This window comes from Octopus bimaculoides, chromosome 3 (genome assembly GCF_001194135.2).
Source record: "Octopus bimaculoides isolate UCB-OBI-ISO-001 chromosome 3, ASM119413v2, whole genome shotgun sequence".
NCBI lineage: Eukaryota > Metazoa > Mollusca > Cephalopoda > Octopoda > Octopodidae > Octopus > Octopus bimaculoides.
Window position 1 is genome coordinate 145,710,566 of NC_068983.1, and position 26,352 is coordinate 145,736,917.

At 36.9% G+C, this 26,352-nt stretch overlaps 1 protein-coding gene across 3 annotated transcripts in view; it reads left to right on the top strand.

Moving 5' to 3' along the window:
• LOC106869125 (microtubule-associated protein futsch) overlaps nt 1-26,352 on the top strand; it is a 157,191-nt gene that overhangs the window by 123,007 nt on the left and 7,832 nt on the right. For all 3 annotated transcript variants that reach the window (XM_052966609.1, XM_052966608.1, XM_052966610.1), the window contains 17 exons: nt 423-1,733; nt 2,620-2,676; nt 4,012-4,873; nt 5,706-5,811; nt 6,503-6,693; nt 8,107-8,198; nt 8,635-9,663; nt 11,871-12,032; nt 14,718-14,940; nt 16,630-16,789; nt 17,143-17,302; nt 18,490-18,606; nt 19,668-19,790; nt 21,391-21,854; nt 23,271-23,421; nt 25,283-25,372; nt 25,514-25,709. In XM_052966609.1, the coding sequence (XP_052822569.1) occupies nt 423-1,733; nt 2,620-2,676; nt 4,012-4,873; nt 5,706-5,811; nt 6,503-6,693; nt 8,107-8,198; nt 8,635-9,663; nt 11,871-12,032; nt 14,718-14,940; nt 16,630-16,789; nt 17,143-17,302; nt 18,490-18,606; nt 19,668-19,790; nt 21,391-21,854; nt 23,271-23,421; nt 25,283-25,372; nt 25,514-25,709 (5,494 nt within the window). The remainder of the gene's footprint in view (nt 1-422; nt 1,734-2,619; nt 2,677-4,011; nt 4,874-5,705; nt 5,812-6,502; nt 6,694-8,106; nt 8,199-8,634; nt 9,664-11,870; nt 12,033-14,717; nt 14,941-16,629; nt 16,790-17,142; nt 17,303-18,489; nt 18,607-19,667; nt 19,791-21,390; nt 21,855-23,270; nt 23,422-25,282; nt 25,373-25,513; nt 25,710-26,352) is intronic.

Genomic DNA, 26,352 nt, shown 5'->3' on the forward strand with positions numbered 1-26,352 from the left:
AATTGCTTTATCTACCCTGGTACTATCAACTCGGATAGCTGGTCCCTCTATTGGGTCGACATACGGCAGGCTCTCTTTCTCCCATTCATTCTCTTTATTAAGCAATCTATCGTAGTGGCATCTCCAGACCTCTTTCTTTGCATCCTCATTTAATGCAAGCGTACCATCATCCATGCGAACATGTTTCTCTCCTACAACATCACTATTCTCTCTCCTACACTGTCTTGCAACACGAAATACCTCGAGTCTTTGGTCCTCACGGCGCAGAACATTGGCAAATCTTTCCTTATCTGCTTCCCCTCTGGCTAAATAAACCTGTCGCCTAGCCTCCCTTCTGGCACATTGGTACAATTTATTGAAATTCCTATTAATTTGTTGTGTAACTTATTAATATATATATAACTTGTTTTAATTATTTTCAGGGCCATGCACGTGGCAAGGCAGTTGGGAGTAGTACTTCACGAAAGAAAAAAGGAGATTCTACCAGAGTTGACAGTGAGAGTAATGGAGAAGTAATAGATGATTCTGTTACAGACTTGGCTTCAGATTCTGAAAAAGACATGTCTGTTGTATCTAAAGCAGAAAGCACTTCAAACTCTGAACAAGCTAACAAATCTGTGTGTGAAACAGCAAGTCGGCCTGTGCGCAAACGCATGAAAAAAATTATCAGAGACATTCCACTCCAGAAAGAAGTCTCAAAAAAGTCTGGGAAAGCTAGTGTGACAGGCAAGAACAATACTGGTAAAATTGGTGTGAAAGGCAAGACTAATACTGGTAAAAATAGTGTGAAAGGCAAGAAAAATATTGGTAAGAAAACAGTTTCCACACCAACAAATCAAAGTGTTAATATTGCAGAAAGTAGTGAGTCGAGTGATGATACAAGTCTTAATCTCTCTAGTATTGTCTCAGCTTCAGCTGATTTGTTACCCGTTTCTGGTCAAATCAGTGAGAATAGTATGTTGCTATCGCAGACAAATTCATCAGCAGATGGTTCTCTTCAGTCTCCTGCAAGTAGTGCTTTGTGCAATTTACTACAGCCTCCTGACAAAGATGGGGCACAGACTGTTTCTGATTTAGCTGATAGTTCTCCTCTGGCAAAGCTTCAAAAAGGCATGTCTCCCATTTCTAAAACAGGAAGCAGTGTTGACAAGTTAGAGCCAACTGCAAGTGAAAAGTCCACTGTGCCTAAGACTCCACGAGGTAGTCGACGTCCTGCTATAAGTCTGACAAAATCCCAGAAAAAGAAAGAAGTACAAAAGGCTAATGACAGCGAAATTAGTTTGAAAGATCTGTCTGTTTCTCAGCAAGAGGAAACAGGAAAAGAAGATGACAAAAAAGATGGTGAGACAGCAAAGGAGAATATTGACGACAGCAAAGATGCTAATGTTAGTGGTAAAGAGCCAACTGAGGAGAGCAATAAAGGCATTCCATTGATGAAAAGCGGGCGGCCTAAGAGACAAGCAAGGATACGTAAAGAAGAACGAGAGAAAGCAGCAAAGGCTAGTGAACTGGAGGAGAGAGAGAAGAAAAAGCTGAAACGGAAGAGAAAACTACCTGTTAAAGATGTCAACAGTAGTGTGGAAGTAGACAAAACAACTGAAAATGAAGAAGAAGAAGAAGAAGAAGAAGAAGAAGAAGAAGAGGAAGAAGAAGAAGAAGAGGAAGAAGAAGAAGATGAAGAAGAAGTGCCTCTATTTCGGTTGAAAAAGATGCAGAACTCTGCTGAAGTCAAGGTAAGCTTTACACCAAGGATTTTGTAATTCATTAGTTTTTAAAACAGGCTAATTTCATCTCTTTATAATTACTAAATTACTCTCTTTTGGTTTTACCATTTTACAGAATCCTTTTATTTATTTATTTATTCAATGTTATTAATAATGCTACTTACAATTTTTGTAACAAGAAGATAGTGGGGGTAGATGCTGAAGAACCAGATTATGTTTTAGAGTATTTGGCTGTCTCATACCTCTGAATTCAGTTTCTGTTGGGACTGTGTTTGCCTTTCATTATGTTAGGATCAGTAAAATAAACATCAGTAATATGCTGGATTGACTCATTGACTGCCTTATACAAGGGTAGGCTGAAAAGTTCCTGGCTTTGGGTAAAAGAAAATACAGGAGCAGTTAATTATGATTTTATTCAACATATTCCTCTCTCAGATTTGCACACTTGTTCCAGCAGCCCTTTAGTTTTTCTAAGCCCTGTAAAAGAGCTCAGAAGATTGGGCTTTCAACCAGGCCTTTAACGATACCCTTAAAGTCAGGAACTTTTCAACACCCCCTCATATACTCGTATGTAAGTTGCAGTTGTAGATATGTTTCACTTATTTGTTTTATGTAATATTTTCACTTTAGCCTTTACACCAAATGTTGCTTTTTGTAAATGCTGTTTCTAACTTCACTTGCCATTGCATTTAAATGAAATAAGCTCAATCATTGCTAATACGGGCTAATGAGATCCCACAACTTCAAATATACCAATGTGTTCCTATAAATAAACAGAAACTATTACTATAGTTGATAATATTGATTTTAAGAGATTTCTTCTATTTGTCTGAGTTGTTTCTCTGATAACTTACCTATACAATTTCTTATTCCATATTATCTACACATATTTCAGGCTGCCAGTTCAGAAGTGCCTGTAACGCCTGTCAAAAAGCTAACAAAGAAAGAGAAGGTAGTGTTTATAATTCACTTTTGGGGCAATATGGTGTTTGCATGAAAACACACATTGAAATAAACTTGTAGCAAGATGTCCAGTTTAGTAATGTCCACTATATACAAGCTGTTTTCCTAAAAACTTAGCGCCAGCACACAAGGAAATTATTGAGAGATTAGAGTACCTCACAAGCATCCCTGTACCATTCCCAACCTTTTATCAATCTTTACAGATGTTGCCTACCTCCCTCTCCCACTTCCCCTATCTCTTCCCCTATACACTCATGCAAACCCCTCACACTCCTCACCCATTATTGTTCCTGCTCCCTGAGGTATCACCAGGACACCATCATTGTCTTTCTCCTTGGGGATACCTCTAATTCATTCTCTTTTCTCTTAGATGTGAGTAGCTGTGTAGCTCCTCAATAACAAGAACCTTCTCTGCCCTAACCTTTTTATACTTTGACTCCCATTTAATATGCAAAGGCAGCACCTTCCCTGAATTTATTCGCTTGCCAGCTACACGGTGGCCTCACTAGTGCCAAGGCAGAGTTTATTGCAATATCTGCAGATGACCATCCAGGAACCAAAGGATGTGCATCCCATAATCTAGAAGCTTTCTTGATTTGTAAATCTTAGCCATGCCTTCTGGTCCATTGCCATGAGGATCTCTACTAAGTTTGCAACTAAGATGGCTCTATAAGTAGCACACTTACAAATAAAACAGCCACCTTTTATTTCTACACCTTACCTACACAACAGTATCTCTCCTGATCTCTACATCTTAAATCCATTTGTCCTGTCATTGTATACATACAGCTATGGAATGTTAAAAATTTTTCCAACCACTCTAACCCAATAAGACAACCAGTCCTGATAGTTTTCCTTCCGTTAATCAAATAATGTGCTCAAGAGCTAGAGCCAAATTCCAATCTCCCCCCACCCCCACTCCCCATGATGGTATGATAATCTAGTCAGTCCCAAAACGCAGCTACTATATCTTCCCTACAACACATAATCCCGAAACTTGCCACAAATACTTCACTTCACAATCTCTCATGATAACAACCCATTCTAGAACATTGTTAAAGTTGTACCACACATATTAGGGCCCTGCTTCATAGTCAGAAAACATGTTGTTCAGTTACTAAGCCCTACAAAGCACAAGTGTGACCCATTTAAAAGTCCTGTACCTTGGTTATTGCAGCAGATTGTCTCATCCCTTGAAATCTGCTTTGAGAATTACTGGTTTAAACAGTTTTTAGTATTTATTTAGGGTGTTGAAATATTAAATATCCCAGTATCTGTTTTTGATATATAATTTTGCTGATCTTTTCTGTTGCTTTCTTTACAGAAGGCAGCTGCTTTACAAGCAAAAGCTGAACAAGAAGAACTGGCTCGCCTTGAAGAGGAAAAAGCAAGACTTGCTGCTGAAGAGAAAGCTCGAGCTGAGCAAAAGGCTCGAGCAGAAAAAGAGGCCAAAAAGAGAAGGAAACAGCGCAAGTCTGAAGAATCTCTTGACAAAACAATGATAGATTTATTTAAGCCTGATGGAGTGATTGTCCATGAGTCTTCAACACAAGCAAAGAAAGAAAATGAAACTGACATTCAAGCTGATGCTATCTCTCAGACTTTACCTGAGAAATCTTCTGTCACCACTGCTACACCTTCTAGTCTTCAAAGCAGTAATTCTGCTACAAAAACTGTTAGCTTTTCTTCTAGTGAACTACAATCTAAAGTTTCAACTACTGGGAATAAAACTGCCATTGCACCTAGCAAACCAGTCCAGTCATCTCCCAGCCACCACAAACCATCTGTTGTAAGCTATTCTGTGAATTCCAGTCAAACTGATAGTGAGAAGATGTCTTCTGATAACGGCAAGGACATTCCATCTTCAATAGATGATAAAACAGCAACTTCTTCCAGTATAGATTCAGTTACTTCAATGACTGTAGATGTAGCTGATAAGTTTGTCTCTGTTAATTTTGATCATACTGAAGAACCAGTCAGAGCTGAAACCTCTTTAGATGAACCAGCACCCGAAAAGCAAATAAGATCTAAAGCTGATTCAGTGCAGTCAGCTTCTAACGAAACTCAATCAGCCACTTCAGTGAAAATGGAAGCTGAGACTACCATGTCAAATGATGCCTTTACTGAAGATATCGATAATAAATCCTTAGCAGTGTCTATTGGCTGCCAAGCAGATGAAGATAGTGGTAAGTAATGGTTAATAAAATTGAGTTTGTACTTTTTTTTCATAGCCTTCATTATCTATTTATACTTAGCCACTACTGGACCTGGGAGTGATTCTGAGCTGTGGAAGTTTCCCTTCAGAAGAGTGCATTACAAGAAGCAGTTTCTGCTTTAGAGTTCATGCACACAGACTATATACGAAACCTAATTTATTCGGTACATCTATTCCTATAGACCAAGCATTTTCATTCATCACAAATGAAAGGATTTGTCTTCCTCCAACTAATGTACTCCTAGATTTATATTCATTGAAGTGTTGCTCCATAGACACCCTCTAGAAGGGATCATACAATTCACTAATTATTAATACACTAATCTGTCTCTTCTGCTGTTGTTACTAGTAGCAGCAGCAGAAGAGATGAGTGTACTAGTTTACTACTAGTAAACTACCTACAACTTGATACATATACTTACCTCCTTTCATCATCTCCTTAGCAATTTGTATCAAATGCTTTCCTCAATCCTTTCTTTTCTGAATTCTAATTCTCCCTGGAACTCACTCGATCATGCTTTTCTTAAAAACATTAAATCTAGACGTTCGAATTGAACAGCAGTATTATTGTTTCGCCAGGCTGGGAAGGTCTGCAATAGCTATAGGCTGTGCCCCTCTAACCATTAAACAAATATTTGGAAAGAAAAAAAGAAAATTAAAATAAAAAAAATTTTTTTCAGTTTGTTTATCAGTGGTGCATAAATTATTTTACAGCTCATCTACTTGCACATTCATCTCACCCACATTTATCTTGCATAATACACAAATATATGCTAAGACGTTATTTTACTTTTGCATTTTAGAATATGAATATGTTAGCTGCACTGAGGAGATGGAAGATGACCGACATCTGCAACCGCGACTTCAAGGAAAAACCTGCACCATATGTAACATGGTGCAAGACAATCAGTAAGTTGGTTTCATTGTACTACAAGGCATAAATCATCATCGTATAGCAATTCAAATACAATTCCTCTTATCACTCCTATCATTTATTAATCTTTTAGCGTTCAGATTACTCTGTCTAATGCAATGCTTATTTATTCTTGTTGCTTTGAATTAATCATGCATTGTCTCATAGCTTGATATAATGACTTCTTCTTTCTAGAATGACATTGTTGGGTAGTGTGAGAGGCCAAATCTGACTAGTTTGAACATAAAACAAATAGAATATTTGGGCCTGATCTGGTCAATTTAAATGCTAATGGGTCAAGAGGGTGTTAGATAACCAAAATGATAGATTGTTATATTGTGTGGTTTTGACCTTGGCATAGTCTTGTGACCTTGATCAAAGTACTTGGCTTTCAAATTACCCAATCCACTTGGTTATAAATTGATACAGCGGGAGATACAGCACATCACTGTAAGAAGTTATGGTAGTGTATAACTAGCACACGTTTCTTCAGATTGCAATCCTGTGCTCCAATGCTTCCATGGGGTTACTTGGAGAGAGATGAATTCCATTATTTGACTTGCAACAATTCACAATAAATGTCTGGTTGTGATCCCTGTAATTTAATGGATTATGGAACTCACTTCACATTTAGTAAGCATTTTGGTAATAGCTGCAGTTTATTAATGTTTTCTTTGTCTCTTTCAGATATCTTGTAGACTGTGATATATGCAGAAAGAGCTTCCATGGCCACTGTGCTGAACTCACTTTGGAAGATATGCAAAGGATTTTACAAGATGGAGAGAAATTTGTCTGTGATAACTGTCCTTTGGAAGGAACCACTCTACCTGTAACAACAGAACCAGCAAAAGAAGAGTCTACAACATCAGAAGCTGCAGGTTGGCTTCGTTATATATAAATACATATATAGTTATATTGCATTGATTGTCATTCCTCTCTTCCTACTGATAGTTTGAAGGGATGTTTAGTAGAATTGGTCAACTATCTATGTAGAGCATAGTAAATTTTGTTAAATGTTCAACCAGAGGCTGGTTGAATGCTTATGCAACACCAAATTAACTGTGATGTTATGAAGATACATATAGAGGAGTGGATTGTGTAGATTTGTGAGGATGCAATTAGTATTGACTGTAATCGAGTGTTCACAGTTGGCATTAGCTGTTAATTTCATCAGATTCTGTTGAAACTGGCTGCAGGCTGGAGGAGAGAGCTTGTACTGGCTGTAGGTTGGAGGAGAAAGAGCTGGTACTGGCCATAGGCTTGAGGAGCCAGCTGGAACTGGTTGTAATTTACAGAGGGCACAGATGAAACTGGGAGTAAGTTTGTGTGGGCACCACCCAAATTGGTTGTAGGTTTAATAGAGAGAGAGAAAAGAAATGGAGAGAGAAAAATGTGTGAAGATTAATAGATTAATATGAGCATTCCAAGGACTGGAAATTTTTTAAGGTTGCTACAAAGACATGGTACAAGTAAGTTTAAGTTTAATGTGCATCCTACCCCCTGTTTTATTACATAATCAAAAACATATTTGAACTAATATTAACCGAAAAGCCAGTGTATGAAAAAAAAAATCTCTTCATTTGGTATTTGAATGTATCTTGTGTAACTCCTAGACCTGCCAATATTTGAAAGAAATTGTATTACTATGTTACTATGTCTTTCTATTTCTATGGTATTTTGGTTTTAAAATAAGTTATGGGTAGACCATATATCCAAATAACTTGCTTAATGAACAAAATTTAAAAACAAAAATTAATTTTGCTACATAATTTTAGACATACTAGTTTCTCTAGTTTTAGAGATACCAATGGGAAAGCTCAACCAAGTAAACTGGACAAAAAGAGAAGCACCTGATTTTTAGTCAAATGAATTCATCTCACTACCTAGTTTTCTTTTTAAGCCTGTCTCTTTTGCTGAACTGCTAAGTTACAAGGATATAAACACACCAACACTGGCTGTTAAGCAGTAATGGGGGATAAACACACACACATGTATGCATGCATGCATGCATGTGCACACACACACACACACACACACACAGTTGGCTTCTTTTAGTTTCTGTCTACCAAATCCACTTACAAGGATTTGGTCGATCTGGGGCTATAGTTGAAAAATACCTGCCCAAGATGCCATGCAGTGAGACCGAACCTGGAACCATGTGGTTGGGAAGCAAGCTTCTTACCACACAGCCATGTCTGGCTATTGTTATTTTTTCTTCATTTTCAGTCATGGAAAATACTTTTTTCTTATTAAATACTTATAACATCCTTATTGATTTTTCTTTCCTGTAGTTCCTGTTCAAGTTGATGCATCAACATCTGATAAATCTACAGCCGTTGTCAAATCAAGAGAAGACAGCAGTGAATCAACTAAGAAAACCAAAGTATGTTTGCAAACTGTTTTCCATTTTGTCTTTAAATTCAAAAATTGTTTCTTTTAAAATTTCTATCTAAGTTTAAATTTATTTTCAAAATACAAATCAAAAATATTAAGCACAATTATTCCTATACATTTCCAAATTTGGGAATTAGTCAGACTTGATCTCTGTGGGATTTAAATCCAAACTTAGAGGAAAGACACAAATACTATTACATATTTAATCCAAAGTTCTAGTGTCTCAGTTGTGTCCTCCATTCTTCATATGGTATATGACCTATACACTTGCTTTGTCTTTGTATGTTTCAGTTACAAAAGTTTCTGTATGAAATATAAATATACTTTTCATAGTTTAGCAAAACTACTGTAATGAATAATCATGTGAACTAACATTAGTATTTCTTTTTTGTCTTGATTTATTTCTACTATTTTCTTTTTAACAGAATAAAAAATCTGTGTCAGGTGAATCCAATGTTTCTAAAGCAGCTTCAAAGGAGTCTGTGAACAACAGTGATGTAACCACAACACCCAAAAAGATGCTAACGTCGAGTGCCAAGAAAGAAAAATTAACTGCTGCTAGTAATGAAGCTACACATAAAAAGGAAGCATTGACACATATCGCCACTCCTGTGACCACTTCAAAACCCACTTCTGTGTCCTCTACAAAATCTGCACCTGTGTCCACTGCAAAGACTACTCCCACGTCCACAACAAAATCCACTCCTGTACCCACTGCAAAGACCACTCCTGTGCCCACTGCAAAGACCACTCCTGTGCCCACTACAAAAACTCCTGCTGTGCCCACTGCTAAGATAACCCTGGTGTCCACTACAAAGCCCACTACAAAAACTACTCCTGTGTCCACTACAAAAACACCTGTGTCTTCTACAGTGACCACTCCTGTAGCCACCACAAAAGCCACTTCCATATCTACTACAGACACCACCCCCATATCCACTACAAACACCACCTCTGTGTCCACTACAAATACCACTCCTGTGTCCACTACAAACACTACTCCTGTCTCTATATCAAAGAAGGCTCCAAGTGAAAGCAAAACACCTCGTAAGAGTTCCAGAGATGGAGACCCTGAGAAAGAGAAGCAGAAGACTCCTGTTAGTAAAGATAATAAGAGGAAACTGTCTACAGAACACTATGAATCTAAAGAGGCTAAAGACCGCCAGAATTCAAAAGAACGTGCTGAGGTTGGTAGCAAGGAGCGGAGATATAAGGATAGGAAAGATTACAGCAGGGATAAGCTCAAACCTTCTTCGAAAGAGCGTGACAGGCGAGACAGCAAAGATTATGCAAATAATTCTCCGAGCACTAAGTCGTTTGGCAATCTGACCCCTCGCAAACCTGAAGTGTCTTCTGCTCAAGTATCGTCCAGCACTAGTACTGAAAATGAGAAGAAAACATCTCCAACATCAGACTCTTCAAAGAAGAAAAAACTTCTTCATTTCAAAGACATGGTAATTATCCCTTTGTGTTTATGGTTAGTTTTTGTGCGAGTTTTTGCCCTTCCTTCTTTCATGGCATCTATTTACAGTTACAGTCAATGTTGACAAGATACAAGCTATTAACTCTTTGTCAGTTTAGAGGGTAACATATCACCTCAGCTAATTTGAATGATTTCAACATAGTTATTGCTTAACATTTTTCTTGTTTATGTTGTTTGGACACTTTTTTCTTCTGTCTAGACAACTTGCTTGCTTGTCTATTATTTGATAATGAGTACTGCTCTTAATGTGTATACTTTCTGATTATTAAAGAAGGATTTGCAGCTTTGAAAACACACTTTTCTCCAGCAAAGTGACTGTATAGTAAGAGGTTTGTTTTGCAATCACATGGTTCTGAGTTCAGTCCCACTGCATGGAATCTGGGGCAAATGTCTTTTACTATAGCCCTGGGCTGACGAAAGTTTTGTGAGTAGATTTGGTTGATAGAAACTGAGTGAAAGCCCATTAAGTGTGTATTTGTGTGCGTGTGTGTGTGTGTGTGTGTATGCATATATACACATGTGCGCACATGTGTGCGTATGCATATATATATATATGTGTGTGTGTCAGTCACCCACCACCACTTGACAACTGTTGTCTACATCCCCGTAAATGCAGTTTGGCATAAGGTACTGATAAAATAAGTACCAGACTTTGTAAAATAAGTACTGTGGGTTGATTACCACCCTTCAGGGTGGTACCCCAATATGGCCACAGTCCAATGACTGATACAAGTATAATATAAAAGATAAACAAACCAGATTTTCCTCTGCATGCCTAAAGTCTGACTTGAGAAGCTTACAGGCTCATGAGATTTTCAAGATATTTTTTGCTGAAAATGAAAGGATGCTAACAACCCCCACCCTCCCCGATCACTTGAGAGTTGTCTTGATAGAAAACATAAGACAATGCTGGTGACAGGATTAGAACTGCTAACTACTTAGCTGGTTGGATATTTGATATCTTACTGAGTTAGACATAAATATTTTTGAATTAATAGGATTGAATAATGCAGTAATTTTAAGAACCCAAATGTGTTTCTTCGTAAATAACCTCAGTTATTATTATGTCAGTTTCAAAAGTATGGTGAAGCATGAAACTTTGAATTTTGGGCATCACAAAGGTAATGACAAGCGACTGAAATCTTTGGCAATATGCTGTGCTTGAGAAGACCCGACAAGCCAAGTGTGATCGTAGCCATGGCTGAGGTCAGTGTTGCATAACTGGCCAATTTAAAAGCACCTTTCCGTCGTTGGACAATATGCTATGGTCGTGAAGACCTGTTGAACCAAGTGAAATCGTAGTTGTGGCCAATGCCAGTGCTGCCTGACTGGCATGTAAAAAGCACCATTCAAGCATGGCCAATGCTAGTGCCGACTGACTGGCTTCTGTGCTGGTGGCACGTAAAAAGCACCATTTGAGTGTGGCCGATACCAGTACTGCCTGACTAGCACCTGTGCCAGTGGTGCGTAAAAAGCACCATTTGAGTGTGACCAATGCCAGTGCCACCTGACTGGCATGTAAAATGTACCATTCGAGGAGATTGATGCTAGTACTACCTGACTGGCTGCCAGTAGCATGTAAAAAGCACCCACTATACTCATGGAGTGGTTGGTGTTAGGAAGGGTATCCAGCTGTAGAAACCTTCCAAATCAGATTGGTGCCTGGTGCAACCTCTCAGCTTGCCAACCCTCTGTCAAACTGTCCAACTCATGCCAGCATGGAAAGCGGACCTTAAACAACAATGACGACGATGATGATGATGATAAATTCCACTATACAGCACCTTAAGTAAGTGCCTTGTCTTGTTCTATGGTCTCAGGTTGACCAGTGCCTTGTGAATGAATTTGGTAAACATAAACTGTAGGGAGCCTCTTGTGTGTGTGTGTGTGTGTGTGTGTGATCATTATTATAAGCATGAATGTGGACACCATAGTTTTGCTTGAGCAAAATGGTGATGTCTTAATATTTTTTGTTGACATTATGGTTGGTTCTTTGTTTTGAAGACATTCATAAAACAGGCGACATTTGATGACAGGGAGAGCATCCAACTGTAAAGATCCTTCCTCAGATACCTCCATGTTTAATTCATGCTAGCATAAAGAAACTGACATTGAATGGACGAATGCACTCAGCTTGTTATTTTCTTGATTATTCCATTATCTTTTGTGTTGTTTCAGGATCTAAAGAAACGGACATTTCAACAGTGTATTGGTGCTGGTTGTAAAAGAGATGCTCGGACAGGATCTGTCTATTGCAGTGATGAATGCATTGTAAGACATGCTCAGGAATCATTGGCATTGTTGAAGAATGAACGACACTTTCAACAAACTGGCCAGAAAGTGAGTCTTGTCTAAGTTTTATTCTTCTCATATGTGAAATGGTAGTTTAGCCTTGAGCATCCTAAATTAGCCAGTTTGGATTCACACGCAGAAACACACTTTCCCTCTCTCACGCACACACATGTACCCACTCTCTCTCTCTTACACACACATATGCATAAACACATACACATGTATCCCCTTAACCCTTTAGCATTCAGGTTACTTTGTCAAATGTAATACTTAATTATTCACATTGTTTTGAATTAATCATACATCATCTTGTAGCTTCAAGATTTTGATGATGTGATTATTTATTAGGAGGCCAAATCTAGATGGTTTGAACATAAAACAAAATAGAATATTTGGGCTGGATATGGCTGGTTTAAATGCTAAAGGGTTAATGGGTTGCTGGGCTGTCAGTGAGCACCTTCCTTTGGGTTGAAGCCACATCAGTAAGCTTGCTGAGGCACATCTATCTAATTTCTTGCTCAGCCTTCCTGCATTTATACCACAGGAAAACCCCTCATATACTATGAGCTTAAGTTTTCTACATTAGAAATGTATTTTTAAGGGCGTTTTTTTTTGTATTGTAGAAATAATACATTTCTAAATCTCTCAGAGAGGTTTATGCAGTAGTGATATGATAAAGTAGTTGTCTGCTGTCAACTTAATGTGACAGTCCCATGAAGGGAATAATACTACTGCTATTTAGCAGTAAGGACACAGGAAATGTGTCAAGGCTGACAGGAAGCGGTGTTGCTTCCTAAGGCTAAATAGCAGTAGTATTATTCCCTTCATGGGACTGTCACATTAAGATGACAGCATACAATTACTTTATCGTATCACTACTGCATAAATCTCTCTGAGAGATTTAGAAATGTATTATTTCTATTTTTGAAATCAGTGAATGTATTTCACTAGAATTATTATATGTTTACAAGAGCTTGACAAGCATCTTCGTCTAGCAGGTCATGCTACTCCAGACTGACGACGAGCAAAGACTCAGAAACTAGTCCCTGGATGCAGGCTTAGCTGGGTCGAGGTGCTTGTCTCCCCCTTGTAAACATAAGGACACAGGAAATGTGTCAAGGCCTACAGGAAACGATGTTGCTTCCTAGGGCTAAATAGCAGTAGTATTATTCCCTTCATGGGACTGTCACATTAAGTCGACAGCATACAACTACTTTTTTGTATTGATTATGTTAAAATTCAATTTCTTACTATTAATGATGGCTATTATGTCACTGGGTTGACTTAACAGTTTTTATTAAAGCTGAGATGTGTCTAGTCATGAATGGTTGGGATACCATTGCCAAATATATTTTAGTGTAGTATGTTTTAGGTTAAATCAGTTAACCTCCTTTGATACAAATATTTCTCCAGTCTATTTGCAACCATGAGAAGAAATGATTGAAATGACAAAGGAAGCACCTTAACCAAAAGTGTGTTGTACATTTTGTTTTCTGAACGGTTTCTCTCTTGTCTTTGTGGCCAAGTATTTTGAATTCAAAACATTTAGAATTGGATACCTGTATGTGTGTGTGTGTGTGTGTATTTAAAGTATACAAATTTTTAATAATCATGTTTGAGTGTTTTAATTGAAAACTACTTGTTTATGATTAATATCTATCTTCAAATTTGGTCATGGTCTGCTATGAGATTGATTGACTTGTTAGACTCTTCTTTCAGTTTATATCTGCAACTAAACTAGGCTTTTGTTCAGAAATAATTATTGTTTTTAACTTTGGTACAAGGCCAGCAATTTTGAGAGAAGGGGAAATTGGTTACATCAGCTCTAGTGATCACTTGGGTACTTGTTTTATCAACCCCATAAGGATGAAAGACAAAGTCAGCCTCACCTACATTTGAACTTGATGTAAAACTGGAAGAAATGCTGCTAAGCATTTTGGCCAGCATGCTAACGGTTCTGCCAACTTGCTGCTATGATTAGTATCGTCATTGTAGCTGCTGCCCATAAGGGCCCATGATGATAACACACAAATAGGTGGGGTTTACATCAGTCAAAGGGAGACACTACAACAATAAGGATATAACAAAAGAATATCATCATCATCATCATCATCATCGTTTAACGTTCGCTTTCCATGCTAGCATGGGTTGGACGATTTGACTGAGGACTGGTGAAACCGGATGGCAACACCAGGCTCCAATCTAAATTTGGCAGAGTTTCTACAGCTGGATGCCCTTCCTAACGCCAACCACTCAGAGAGTGTAGTAGGTGCTTTTATGTGTCACCTGCACGAAGGCCAGTCAGGCGATACTGGCAACGGCCATGCTCGAAATGGTGTCTTTTATGTGCCACCCGCACAAGCCAGTCCAGGGGCACTGGCAACGATCTCGCTCGAAAATCCTACGGAAGCCAGTCAGGCGGTACTGGCAACGGCCACGCTCAAAATGGTGCATCTTATGTGCCACCTGCACAAGAGCCAGTCCAGGGGCACTGGCAACGATCTTACTTGGCTTGCCGGGTCTTCTCACGCACAGCACATTTCCAAAGGTCTCGGTCAGTAGTCATCGCCTCGGAAAATAGAATTTAGAAAATTATGTAAAATAATTAACTTGCTTATTAAAAAATCTTTCGCTCTCTTCTATCATTTGCCTTGTTTGTAATGTTAACATATTGAAGTATATCTCAGTATTTTGAAATATATTATTAACCTTTTGCTATTATTTGTTTTCCAGCCGAGTGAAAAATCCATAAACCCACAGCCGACTCCACAGCTGCTGCCATCTCTGAAGAAGGAAAGCAACAGCAAAGTGGTGGTGCTGGAGAGGAAGAGTGGTCGTATTTTAACTGGGCCAACAGCTCCCACGGAATCTGTGCTCAGAGAGTGGCTCACGGAACATCCTACATTTGAAGTGCTGCAACCATCGCAGGGTCTCCACAAGACACCTACCTTTTATGGTAATCTTCACTTAGTTTTTTTTATTGTGTATTGACAAGGTGTCCTATGTTTTAGTTGTTTGGGATGGTTGGCCCCTTTCATCTCATCAGTTATATCTTTTATAATGAGGGATAAAAAGAAATATAAAAACAGTCATGAGGATTAAAGCCAATTTAAACTAAAACTTGGTAATAATTCTTTGGCATTCTTATCCAGTAGTAACAATTCAGTCTTTGATAGAAGAGAGCACTATTCTAATGCAGGTACTATTGATAGGAGAGTTTTGTACATTATTTTAAGCAATCACTTCCAATCAGTGTTTAGTTTAGAAATAAATAAATAAATAAGAGGTATACAATATAAAAAAATTACTTCCAAAACTTACTTAGCATAAATTTGGAGTAAGGGGAATAACTCCTGGTAGCTTTATTTTGTCCATTGAAAACAAACCAAACAACAGGCTTTTGTTAAATGTAGAAATCTCTTGACCAAGGTGTGTTGTACAGTAACATTAAAAGCTGAATCTATTAGTTAAACACACACACACCAGTTGATTCTGTATAGGAGTATTTTGGCTTAATATTTACTAACATAATTATTCAAGCTTAGATTAGTGCTACAACATGGATTAGCATATCTTGGCTTATGCCCCTCAGCCAGGGCTACCAGATGAACAGAAAGACCAATTTTATGACACCCTCTTGCAGACTACCTCGTTGATGATTGACAGAGACCTCCTCTTTGTAGCTGGCAACTTCAATGGGCATGTTGGACAACATGTGGTGGGGCTTCGATAGTGTAGACGGTGGCTATGGATTTCATTCCCACAATGAGGAGGGAACCAAGCTGCTGGAGTTCTGTGATGCAAATGATCTTATGGTCTGTAATACTAACTTCAGGAAACCTACCAGTCACCTATTGACCTACTGGTCTGGTGACCACACTAGTCAAATTGACTACATCCTCACCAGGAAACGGGAAAAATGGCTTCCCAGGTGAAGAATGCACCCCACAACATAGGTTAGTAGTTAGTGATTTCAGGATCAGGGCTAAATGGATATCCAGAAGACAACCAGTATGGAAAAGAAGGGTCTGGAAGCTTAAGGATACTGTGAATGGACGGAGATTTAGAGGCATATTACTCGAAACTTTTGACAATGAAGAGGAGGATATAGCATCACATAATGTGGAAGACAACTGGAGGTTCCTATGAGACAACCTGTTGAGGGCTACTGACCAGATCTGTGGCTGGTGCAAAGTTCCCTCTTGACCTAAGGTAATGTGGTGGTGAAACAATGTAGTTGACAGGGCCATTAGGGAAAAGAAACAGGCATGGAAGTACATTCTGTGGAGTAGTTGGCATTAGGAAGGGCATTCAGCCATAAAAACCATGCCTGAACAGACAATGGAACCTGGTGTGGTCCTTGGCCTACCAGCTCTGGCCATACCATTCAACCCATGCCAGCATGGAAAATGGATGTTAAATGATGATGATCATATTATACCAGACTGTTTATTGTAAGCATTGGCTGATATGTTTGTTCATTCATTAATTCATTTTTATGTCCATTTTCCCATGCTAGCATGGGTTAGTTGAATACATTTTTGTATGATCTTCTTCAGTAATTCTATATTTTCAAATATGTTTAAATTGGTAGTATTGTTGGTGAGAATATTTATTTCTTGCATGTATTATGTCTTTCATTCAGGAAAAGATAAGGATAAACGACAGCCTCAACCTGAAAAGAAAAATTCTACAGAACCCAAGAAGAAAGAACCTGAGCTTAAACAAGGAAACCAAGTTCCCAAAGGTCCAGATGATGTACGACTTAATGTCAAAAAGTCTCTGCATGAAGCTTTGTCAAATAGGTAAACTATCATGTTAAAAAAGTTATTTCTGTGGCCTTTCTTTGATGGTTAGTGTATATATATATATATATATATATATATATATTGACTGGAAACTGTTTATTGATTTCACAAATTTCTCTTTGATTGTAGTTAAGTTTTTTGTTGTAATGAAAATGGATTATTTGTTTGAAATTTACTTTCATGGGTGTGGGCTTAGCTCTGTGGTTAAGAATTTCACTTTGTAATAACATGATTTTTAGGTTCAAATGGAGGTCAACACCTTATCAGTTGCTCAGCTCCAAATGGTATTAATCAAACCTTTATATAAACCTTTGTTTATAACCAGTAGTTAATGATATTATCTGTTGCAGGGCACGAGAGGCTAATGATATCAATCATCACAACAGCAGCATACGCAATTTGGTGATAAATATTGAGGAAGAGTTGCATCGATTGTATAATGATAGTGGTCAAAAATACAAGGCACGATACCGCAGTCTCATCTTCAACATTAAAGATAGCAACAATAAGGTATGTACATAGAAAATGACATGAAATAATAGCTTGTGAAACTGAATGTTAGATTTAAAACAGATTTATACAATGTACACAACATCATGTATTGCATTTTATTTATTATTGGAACAAGATATTATTAAATGTTGGAGTAGCAAAAATCACTGTTTACTGTCTTTTGTCTTTTCATTTGAGTGAGGTCAGTAAAATAAATACCACTAATAAGTTCAATTTAAACTATTAAGGGTATCCAGCCATAGAAAGCCATACCAAATCAGACTGGAGTCTGGTGCAGCCATCCAGCTTACCAGCACTCAAGATTTTAAGTAATCTCTGAAGAAAATTGCAAAACACATTGCTAAAACTGCCTTAACATAGAATATAAATATTTAGCTGTTGTTGAGTCTATTATATGGTGTCAAATAGAAATTTCAGTGGAGCACTATTCTCATATAGATAATCTGTTGCACTGTTTTGTACTTTGAAGTACATTTAGAAGAAAATCAGTCTATACTAATATGATTTGCTGTGATTGTGTTTTCTCTGCTGCTTATTGTTAATAGATTTTACTCTTCAGAATCCTCTTTCTGGCTACTCCACTTTCTTATTTGAACTCACCTATTGCAACTACCTCTCTTATTTCAAGCTACCCACATTAGGTTTCTGTTCCTAAATCCCTGACTCAGCCCTTAAATACAGTTTTCCTCAGTCTTCCAATTTGAGAGCAACTGTCCAGATCATGTAGTTAGTAATATTATGGCATGACCACATAACCATTGTTGTGTTTCATTTAAAAGAAAAATAATAATTTAAAGAAGTCATAATAATTCATGACTTTCTCAGCATTAACTGATTACTTTTGAGTTTCTTTATTTGATTAGTATTTCCATTGTGAGTTATCTACTTATTTTTTTCTGGTATATTATATTTCAAAACTGTCTGCTATATTCATCCATATTTCAAAGTGCTAGTGTAAAATTTGAGGGAGATTTGGTTATTTCTAGAAGGTTGATTGACAATTATAGAGGTTCCTTCAGTGGTTTGTCATATCAGTTGTTATCCATTAACTGTTCTCTATCTGGCTTCTTTCCTTTTAAGGATGTAAGTTCTACAAGTGTTATTTCTTTGATCTGTTGTTAGATAGTTCTTGTGTATATTTCCTTAATTATTTTTCATTGAAAAATTTTTTATTTTTTCTAAAGGGCTTGTTCCGGAAAATTCTTAATAAACAGATAAAACCATATCGACTTGTACGTATGACAGCTGATGAACTGGCTTCACCAGAGCTTTCTCAATGGAGACAGAAAGAAGTAAAACATGTAAGCTTCAAATTGCCATATGCTGTTTTAATAAGAATAATTTTGTTCTTGTCAGACTGTGATTGATAGATTTGGTTTTTTAATAACTGATGAGCTGAAAAAGATGTAAAAATTCATGTGTCCTACAATCTAGTGATGTCATTCATAGCCCAAGATATGTTTTTATATATGTCTCAGAAGAGAGTTTCCTTCTGGGACTTGTACTGCAGTGGAAGATCTTCTCACGTCTGAATACACTTGAACATGCTAAATATAATTTTACATGAATATATTTTATTCACTGCTGCTTCATTCAATATTATTTATTTAAGTGTTGCTTAACCAAGCTTTATGCACACTAGCATGCATGCTATATACTGTTTTAATAATAGTTTTGTTCTTATGAGGCACTGAATATCAAATTTGATTTTCATAACCAGTGAAATGAAAAGACTCAGAAATGCATGCATTGTACAATCCAGTGGCACAATTCACAGCCCTAGATGTGTTTTCACACATGTCTAGGAGGAAAATATTCTATTAATCCACTGCCCTAGATTGGCATTTCTTTATCGGCCCCAAAAGCTGATCTCAATAAGATTCAATCTAAGAACACAGAGTCAGAACAAATGAGCATGCACACCTTTACATACACTTACATATCTATACAAAAGCATTGGTGTGAGTGTTGGTGCCACGTAAAAAGCACTGGTGCTGGTGCCATGTAAAAAGCACTTGTGATGGTGCCACATTAAAAAGCACCCAGTACACTCTGTAAAGTGGTTGGCATTAGGAAGGGTAACCAGCCATAGAAACCTAGCCAAAACAGACTATGAGACCTGGTGTGGCCCATGGTCTTGTCAGTTCATGTCAAGCTGTCCAATCCATGCTTGCATGGAAACAGGTGTAGAATGATGATGATACACACACATATCTATGTGTATACATATCTGTATAGCCATGCATATGTATATATTTGTACATTGTCTCTTAAGTATGTCACTATTTAAACTGTAATGTAAAATTAAATACAACTTCTTACACATAAACACTGTAAACATATTCGTGTTTTGTGTTTATAGACATTGGAGATGATTGAACAGAGAGAGGTTGAAGCCATCCAAGATGCAGCTAAATGTCACGTGGTGAAGAAAACTCACAAAGGTGAAGTAGATGTTGCTGGTGAAGACTTAAGTACACTAGAGGTAACTATTAATATCATGTTCACCTTTTGGAATTTTATTTTACCATTTAACACTCAGTACCATCTCCTTGCCTTTAAATACAGCACAATTGTTTAACGGTTTTTGTTTGCATTGGAATATTGCTTCCTGTCAAAGGTGCCTTTTCCCTTAAATCTATAAAGTATAAAATAAGGAAACTTGACTTCCATTTCTAGCAGATTGAATAACCACTTAGAGGTTCCTTTGTTTAAGTATATGATGTGCATTCAGCTCTGAAAACACTGCCTCCTCCAAAACTTGTTCCCTATCCTAGTTGGCAGATATGTAACATTAGGATAAATAAAAACTCTAATAAATTACAGTTGGGTTGGTACAGAGTTAAAACCAATAAAGCTTTACTTCCTGGAGCTCCTCATTTTGTGGTTTATGTCTTAATCTAGGTCAGTTTAGCTGGTCATTCTTCCAGGAGTGATAAATGAATACCAAAGTTATTCACACATGTGAACCAGAAACAATGTTTGTTTGAAATCTCTCTTTTTTTTTTTTTTAAATAAAACTTTATGAATGACATATAATTACAACCAAATCTTTTAGAAGCAAACCAGTTCTTTTTTCTTTCTTCCCAAAAGTTTGAGGCTGAAAGAACATTTGTGCTATGACATTCAATGTATAAAGTAAAATTATTAGACAGAAATGGTATAATACTATGGGCTATCTTATAGTGCTTGTTGTTTTCCTTCTGTATTGGGAAACGAGAGATTAACAGTGGCCATGTGCACGATGAAAAGAAGAAAAAGAAATAATAATAATAATAATGATAATAATAATAATAATAACCCTTCCTACTAAAAGCATAAGGCGTGAAATTTTGCATGAGGTCTATTACATCGACCCCAATGCTCGATTGGTACTCATTTTATTGACCTGAAAGGATGAAAAGCAAAGTCGACCTTGGTGGAATTAGAACTCAGAACATAATGATAACGATAACAGTAACAGCAGCAGCAGCAGTACTGTGTACCACTTTCTGGAATTAGCCGTAGAAATTTGTTGTCAATTTAGCACCACTTTCTGCTCTACGCAGAATGTCAATATATTTGACTCCTACAAAAAATAAGAAAACACAAGTCTTTTAGCATTGCATTGGCTGATAAGAGATTGCAACTATGGTTCAACTTACCTGCCAAGCTTATGATTTCTAGAAACTCTTTCCAAGTGAGATAAAAATCATGTGAATAGAGAGATGGTCACTAGAGCCGGTAGACTTTTGATAGCCTGTCTTGTTAAGTATCAGTCTGGAAATTTTATAGCCTTCTCCAGCAAAAACCTCCTAGGAGGTGTATATTGTTGTCCCAGAAAATGAAATAAAGGCTATGTTTTGAATTGGGTCCTTCAGCTAAGTACTCTTTGCCAAGTAGATATTCTGCTTGAAACTTTAGACATCTCCAGACATAACATGCTCCTGCTTTTGTTTGTGCAAATATAATTGTATTTAATCAAACTCGATTTAAAATTTTATTTTTTGTTTCTTATTATGAAACCTGTTTAGTTTAAAAAGGCTGTTTTTATGTGAGTTTGTTTCTTAAACTTTTTGATAAGAGCACATCACTGTAAGTTGTAGACCTCTATTATTCATTACCAGGCGAAGCCAGTTCCTGTAGAGAAAGTTAAAGTCGATCAGAAAGTGGACATTGTTGGAGACTTAGTCACTGACACAACTGATTGTCATCGTAAGCATTTATTTGACTTGAATTGTAAGATATGCACAGGCAAAATACCACCGCCTTCTGATGAGCCTCTTGCTAAAAAGGCAAAGAAAGAAATACTTGCTCCTTCCACAAGTTCTTCTCCAGGAATACTGGATAAAAATCAACCAAAACCTGCCATTCCAAAGACTGAAAAGACCACCCCCAAGACAATCACAAAAGTACAAGAAGATACATTTAAGGATGACGAAGTGAAGACTATCATGGAAACAATACGTTCTGTAACACAATCAGAAACAACAAGCGAATCGAAGGCATCAAACTCCCCACGTCCTAGTGCCATGAAAAGTTCTTCAAATTCCAGAAATGTCACTGTAAGGTATGTAGTATATGATTTATCACCCAACTGAAACTTTTGAATAATTACAAACATGATGAAAGTTGAGGGTACATACACCCTGACACATCACCACCATCCCATTTTTTTTCCCAGCTGAGGTAATCATGTATCTCCCCTACTACAAGATATCTGTTCTTGTCCCTCTATCATACTTTAACCTCTCATCAACAGGTATAAAGTCCCCCCACCAATACTGGCTCCCCACCTCAGCTGAAGGTTTTTGTTTTGAGAATTACTTGGTAGCCTCACTTGTGTGCTGATACCATGTAAAAAACCACGCACTCGGCATTAAGAAGGGCATCGAGCTCTTGAAGCCATGCCACAGCAGACTTGGTGCTTGGTGCAGTCTTCTAAATCATCATTTCCTGTCAAACTGTTCCACCCATGCCAGCTTGGAAAATGGACATTAAATGATGATGATGAACAACAATGTAAATTCAATCTTTCTAATTCTTTATGATGAAGTTTTATCAGCTGTGACTTCCCTCGTGATTTCATTATAAAATGGTTTTGTTAGCAACTCTTTGAATACCTCAAAATGAATTTATTCACTAAAAGTCACACTCAACAAAAAACGTAGCAGAACCAGTGTTGTCACTATAATGGGATGTATGTCACGAATGATGAACCAGACTACTGCACTATAACTGAATGCACCTTGCCCACCTTTGTTTTTGGGCACTGTTAATCTGTTGCAAATGTTTTGGAATATATCCTCAGTTCCCACCCTGCTGTTTTTTCCTATAGTATGTGATCTGTACATATTCAACCACATCAAGGATCTTCAAAGGTCATATGTACTGATTCTATGTAATTTTACCTACCTTCGATGACTTAGTTTGTTCTATTTTATAGACTATTTTTTGATATAATATTTTCACATTCATAATACTACTGCTGTTACAAATGTTGATGTATTCACATAAACATAGTGATAGGATGAAGTACAAGTGAAACAAGATTTACTATGTAATTTCATGGGAGTTGGGTTACTAAAAAGATCCTGTCAGTTAAGACTGGGTACAGCTTTGGAATGAACAGAGCATAATCTCTGTTGTCATTGCCACCACCACTGTTGCCTTCTTGCTGCTTTTTGTGTTGACATAAGTGGAGTTGCTCTGCAGGAACCAATGGGTCAGTGAACACTGTCCTGCAATGTCTTACTTCTGACAGATATTTGACTGGATGTCCTTCCTAATAGGCTAAACTAATTTATAATACCTCTACTACAGAATATATATCTTTAAATGTATGTTTGTTTTTAAGTATAATGACAGTTATTTATTATTGCTGTTTATATTTTCTGTTGTAAGTTCTTTAGAATTTTCCTTTATGAAAGTTAGTCCTTATGATTTAGTCTTCTGTAATCAATGGCTGTATTTGACTTTATTTCAGGTCTCCAGATTCAGTGTTGCAGTCTGGATTGGAGAAGAAAGTGAAGTTCTCTCCCTCTAGTCCCCTTGTATGGAAAGGTTTCATTCACATGCAAGATTTAGTGAAGTTTATGACAACTGCTTATCGACTGTCTGGTCCAACAGAGCACCTTGTAAGTTTATCATTTACACAACCCAACAAGTATTTTGTCAGGACGTTTTTACCTGAAGGTTTCTTGAAGGTTTTTTTTGATATGTTGACTTCAAAAATAGAATCCATTTTTTACCATCATCTCTAGATTTCAAGATAATCAAATCCCCCAATTTTTGCAATTTTCTTTGTTTTTTTTGAAAAAATGCATTGTTTACCTGTGAAATTTAGCATGGGTATTTATTATGATTCATATATTATTTTATTAAGAGGTAAGGGCAAACATCTGGGGATTAAAGAATGGTTTTTAATGGACTTGAAGAGCCTTTATTTTAACCAGGTAAAAATCATCCTACCTCCACTCCATATCAAATTTGGCATTATGAAGCTCTTTGCTAAAGCTCTGGATAAAGATTGCCCATGCTTTCACTGTACCCACAGCACATTTTCTGATCTGAGCAGTGAAAAGATAAAAGGTGCATTATTTGATGGGCCTCAAATCAGGACTTGCATTGAAGCAGCAGCATGGAATTCATTTGTAATAGTTGTAAATGATTTTTTGGGTAACAGAAATGCAGCTAACTGTGCTGAAATAGTCAACAACATGCTGGAGAACTTTCAAAAGAGCTGCACTATCACCACAGTCACCTTGATAGATTCCCTGAAAATCTTGGTGACACAAGTGATAAAGCAGGGAGAATGTTTCCATCAAGGTAGATGGCACTTGCATTTGATGGCAGAGTATTGCTGGAACTTAGCTTGTGATCTTCTTGAGGTTCAGCACTCAAGAAAATCATCCAAATACAAATTCAGGGGAAATTAGGTATAAACTATGATGTAATTTGTCTAGAAATTTTATGATTTTTACTAGTTTTTCAATAGAATTTTAAGAAAACTTCCTGGTTTTGAAGAAAACCAATTTCTGTATATGTTTGTATGTTATGCCTTGTTCTTCATAAACTGTTTTAATGACAAAAACAATGAATTCAGTATTTTAAATAAAATCTTGATGTCATAATAATACATGAATGTCATATTCAGATTCAGTGTGTCTCAAAACTCCCAGTTCAGGTCCAAATTTTTCAATGACAAAGATAAAAATATTTTTGTGGGCCTTTGTTATCTTTATATGTTGTGTTCATTTTTATTTTTAAAAGAATACAATTAAAGCATCACCTGTAAGGCTATTGATTAATTACCTAGTTGCAATTCCTATTTGAAATTATCTTAATTTACTTTATTAAATCTTTTGGGAAATATAGTTTTCAATTTTTCTGTCTCCATTTACATGAAGGATTAAGCACCAATCTAAATACTTTACAATATATAATCAAGTACTTTACTATTCCAACTTGAAATTCTGTTGGCATCATCATTAGAAGCAGTAATAATATGCTAAACTTTACTTAATTGAAGACAGTACTTTGTTACATTACAATATTTTCCTTATAGCCTAGTACAACTCACACTCTTAGTATTCACCATAGAACAATAATTAAAAAAAGAAAAAAAAAAAAAACAGACAGAAGTATTTCTCACCCAAAGGATTGCACAATCAATTAGTAAAGTTTGTGATTAAAAAAGTTTTTGCCTCCCTCCTCTGATATCAAATTACCCACTAATGGATACAGCCATCTCTTTCAGACTTTTCAAAAGAAGAGCAAATGAAAATATGTAATTTTGTTTTAGTGTAAATAGAATGTTTCTGATTATCAAAATCAAGCCATTCCTAACTTCAAGAGTTCATCATCATCATCATCATCAGTTTTGTAAATTTTTCTTGAAACAGGGAGTAAAGATTAGTAATGGGGTTTTGTGACGAACCTTTGCTATATCTGTTTCTAGTAGTTGATAAATGTTTCTTTATTGTTGTTGTGCTTCAGGAACTTCAAGATACTGTTCATGTTTGTGGTCGTATTGCCCCAGAGTTAATATGGGATTATTTAAACCGTATCAAACAGACAGGCTCAAGAGTGAGTAGAAATAACATTTTTTTTCACTTCTTTTACTTCCCCTCTTTCAACCATTCCCCTGCTATCTCTCTTTTGTTCCCTTATTCTTATTTTCACTATTTTACTAGTTTTTGAAAACGTTTTTTCACTTTCTTTTTACAGGATATTTGTGTGTTGCGCTTTCTCCCTGGAACATTTGATGAAAAGAATGCATATGTCATGCTTTATTCATATCTGAATAGCCGGGGCCGTTGTGGAGTGGTTGGCAACAACAGCCGCCACATCAAAGACATGTATATTGTACCTTTGGCATCTCATAGCAAAATACCAGCTGTCCTTTTGCCATTTGATGAACCAGGTAAATTATTACTTACTTTGGCTCTTTAAGCTTGCTTATTTCATATTTGATGTTTTGCAGACACCATGTCTGTTTTGATCTTTGTGGGTGTTTCAGTTTTGTTCAGTCTAAAGCAGTGGTTCCCAAAGTGGGCAGTATTACCCCACTGGGGGCAGTGGAATGAGCCAGGAGAGTGTTGAAGAAAAGTGAGATGATTATGAGGTGGCCAAATGGGGTGATAAATGTAAAAAAAATATTAATAGGTTAATTAAGTTTTATTTGTGAAATACAGTGGTTTTAAATTTGCTGCAGAAAGTGGTCTATATTTGTGGTGGGGAGGGGGAGGGGTCGTTAGGAATGTGGTGTGGGTGCCAAGTGGGGCGGTAGCCTGAAAAAGTTTGGGAACCACTGGTCTAAAGTGTGTTTATTCATGTGCTGAATATTCTGCTGATTTGATATAAATATGAACTTTGTTACTTTCACCTTTCACTGTGGAGCATGCCATTACACATTCTTTATTTTCTCTCCTTGTTTCCTTCTGTGTTCCTTTCTGTGGAAGAGCATAGGCTCGAAATGTTAAAAGACTTGTTCACTTCCTAAGCATTAAACTAATACATCTGTTTGTTGTCTACACTACCTGTCTTAGTCTTTTTTTTTTTTTTTT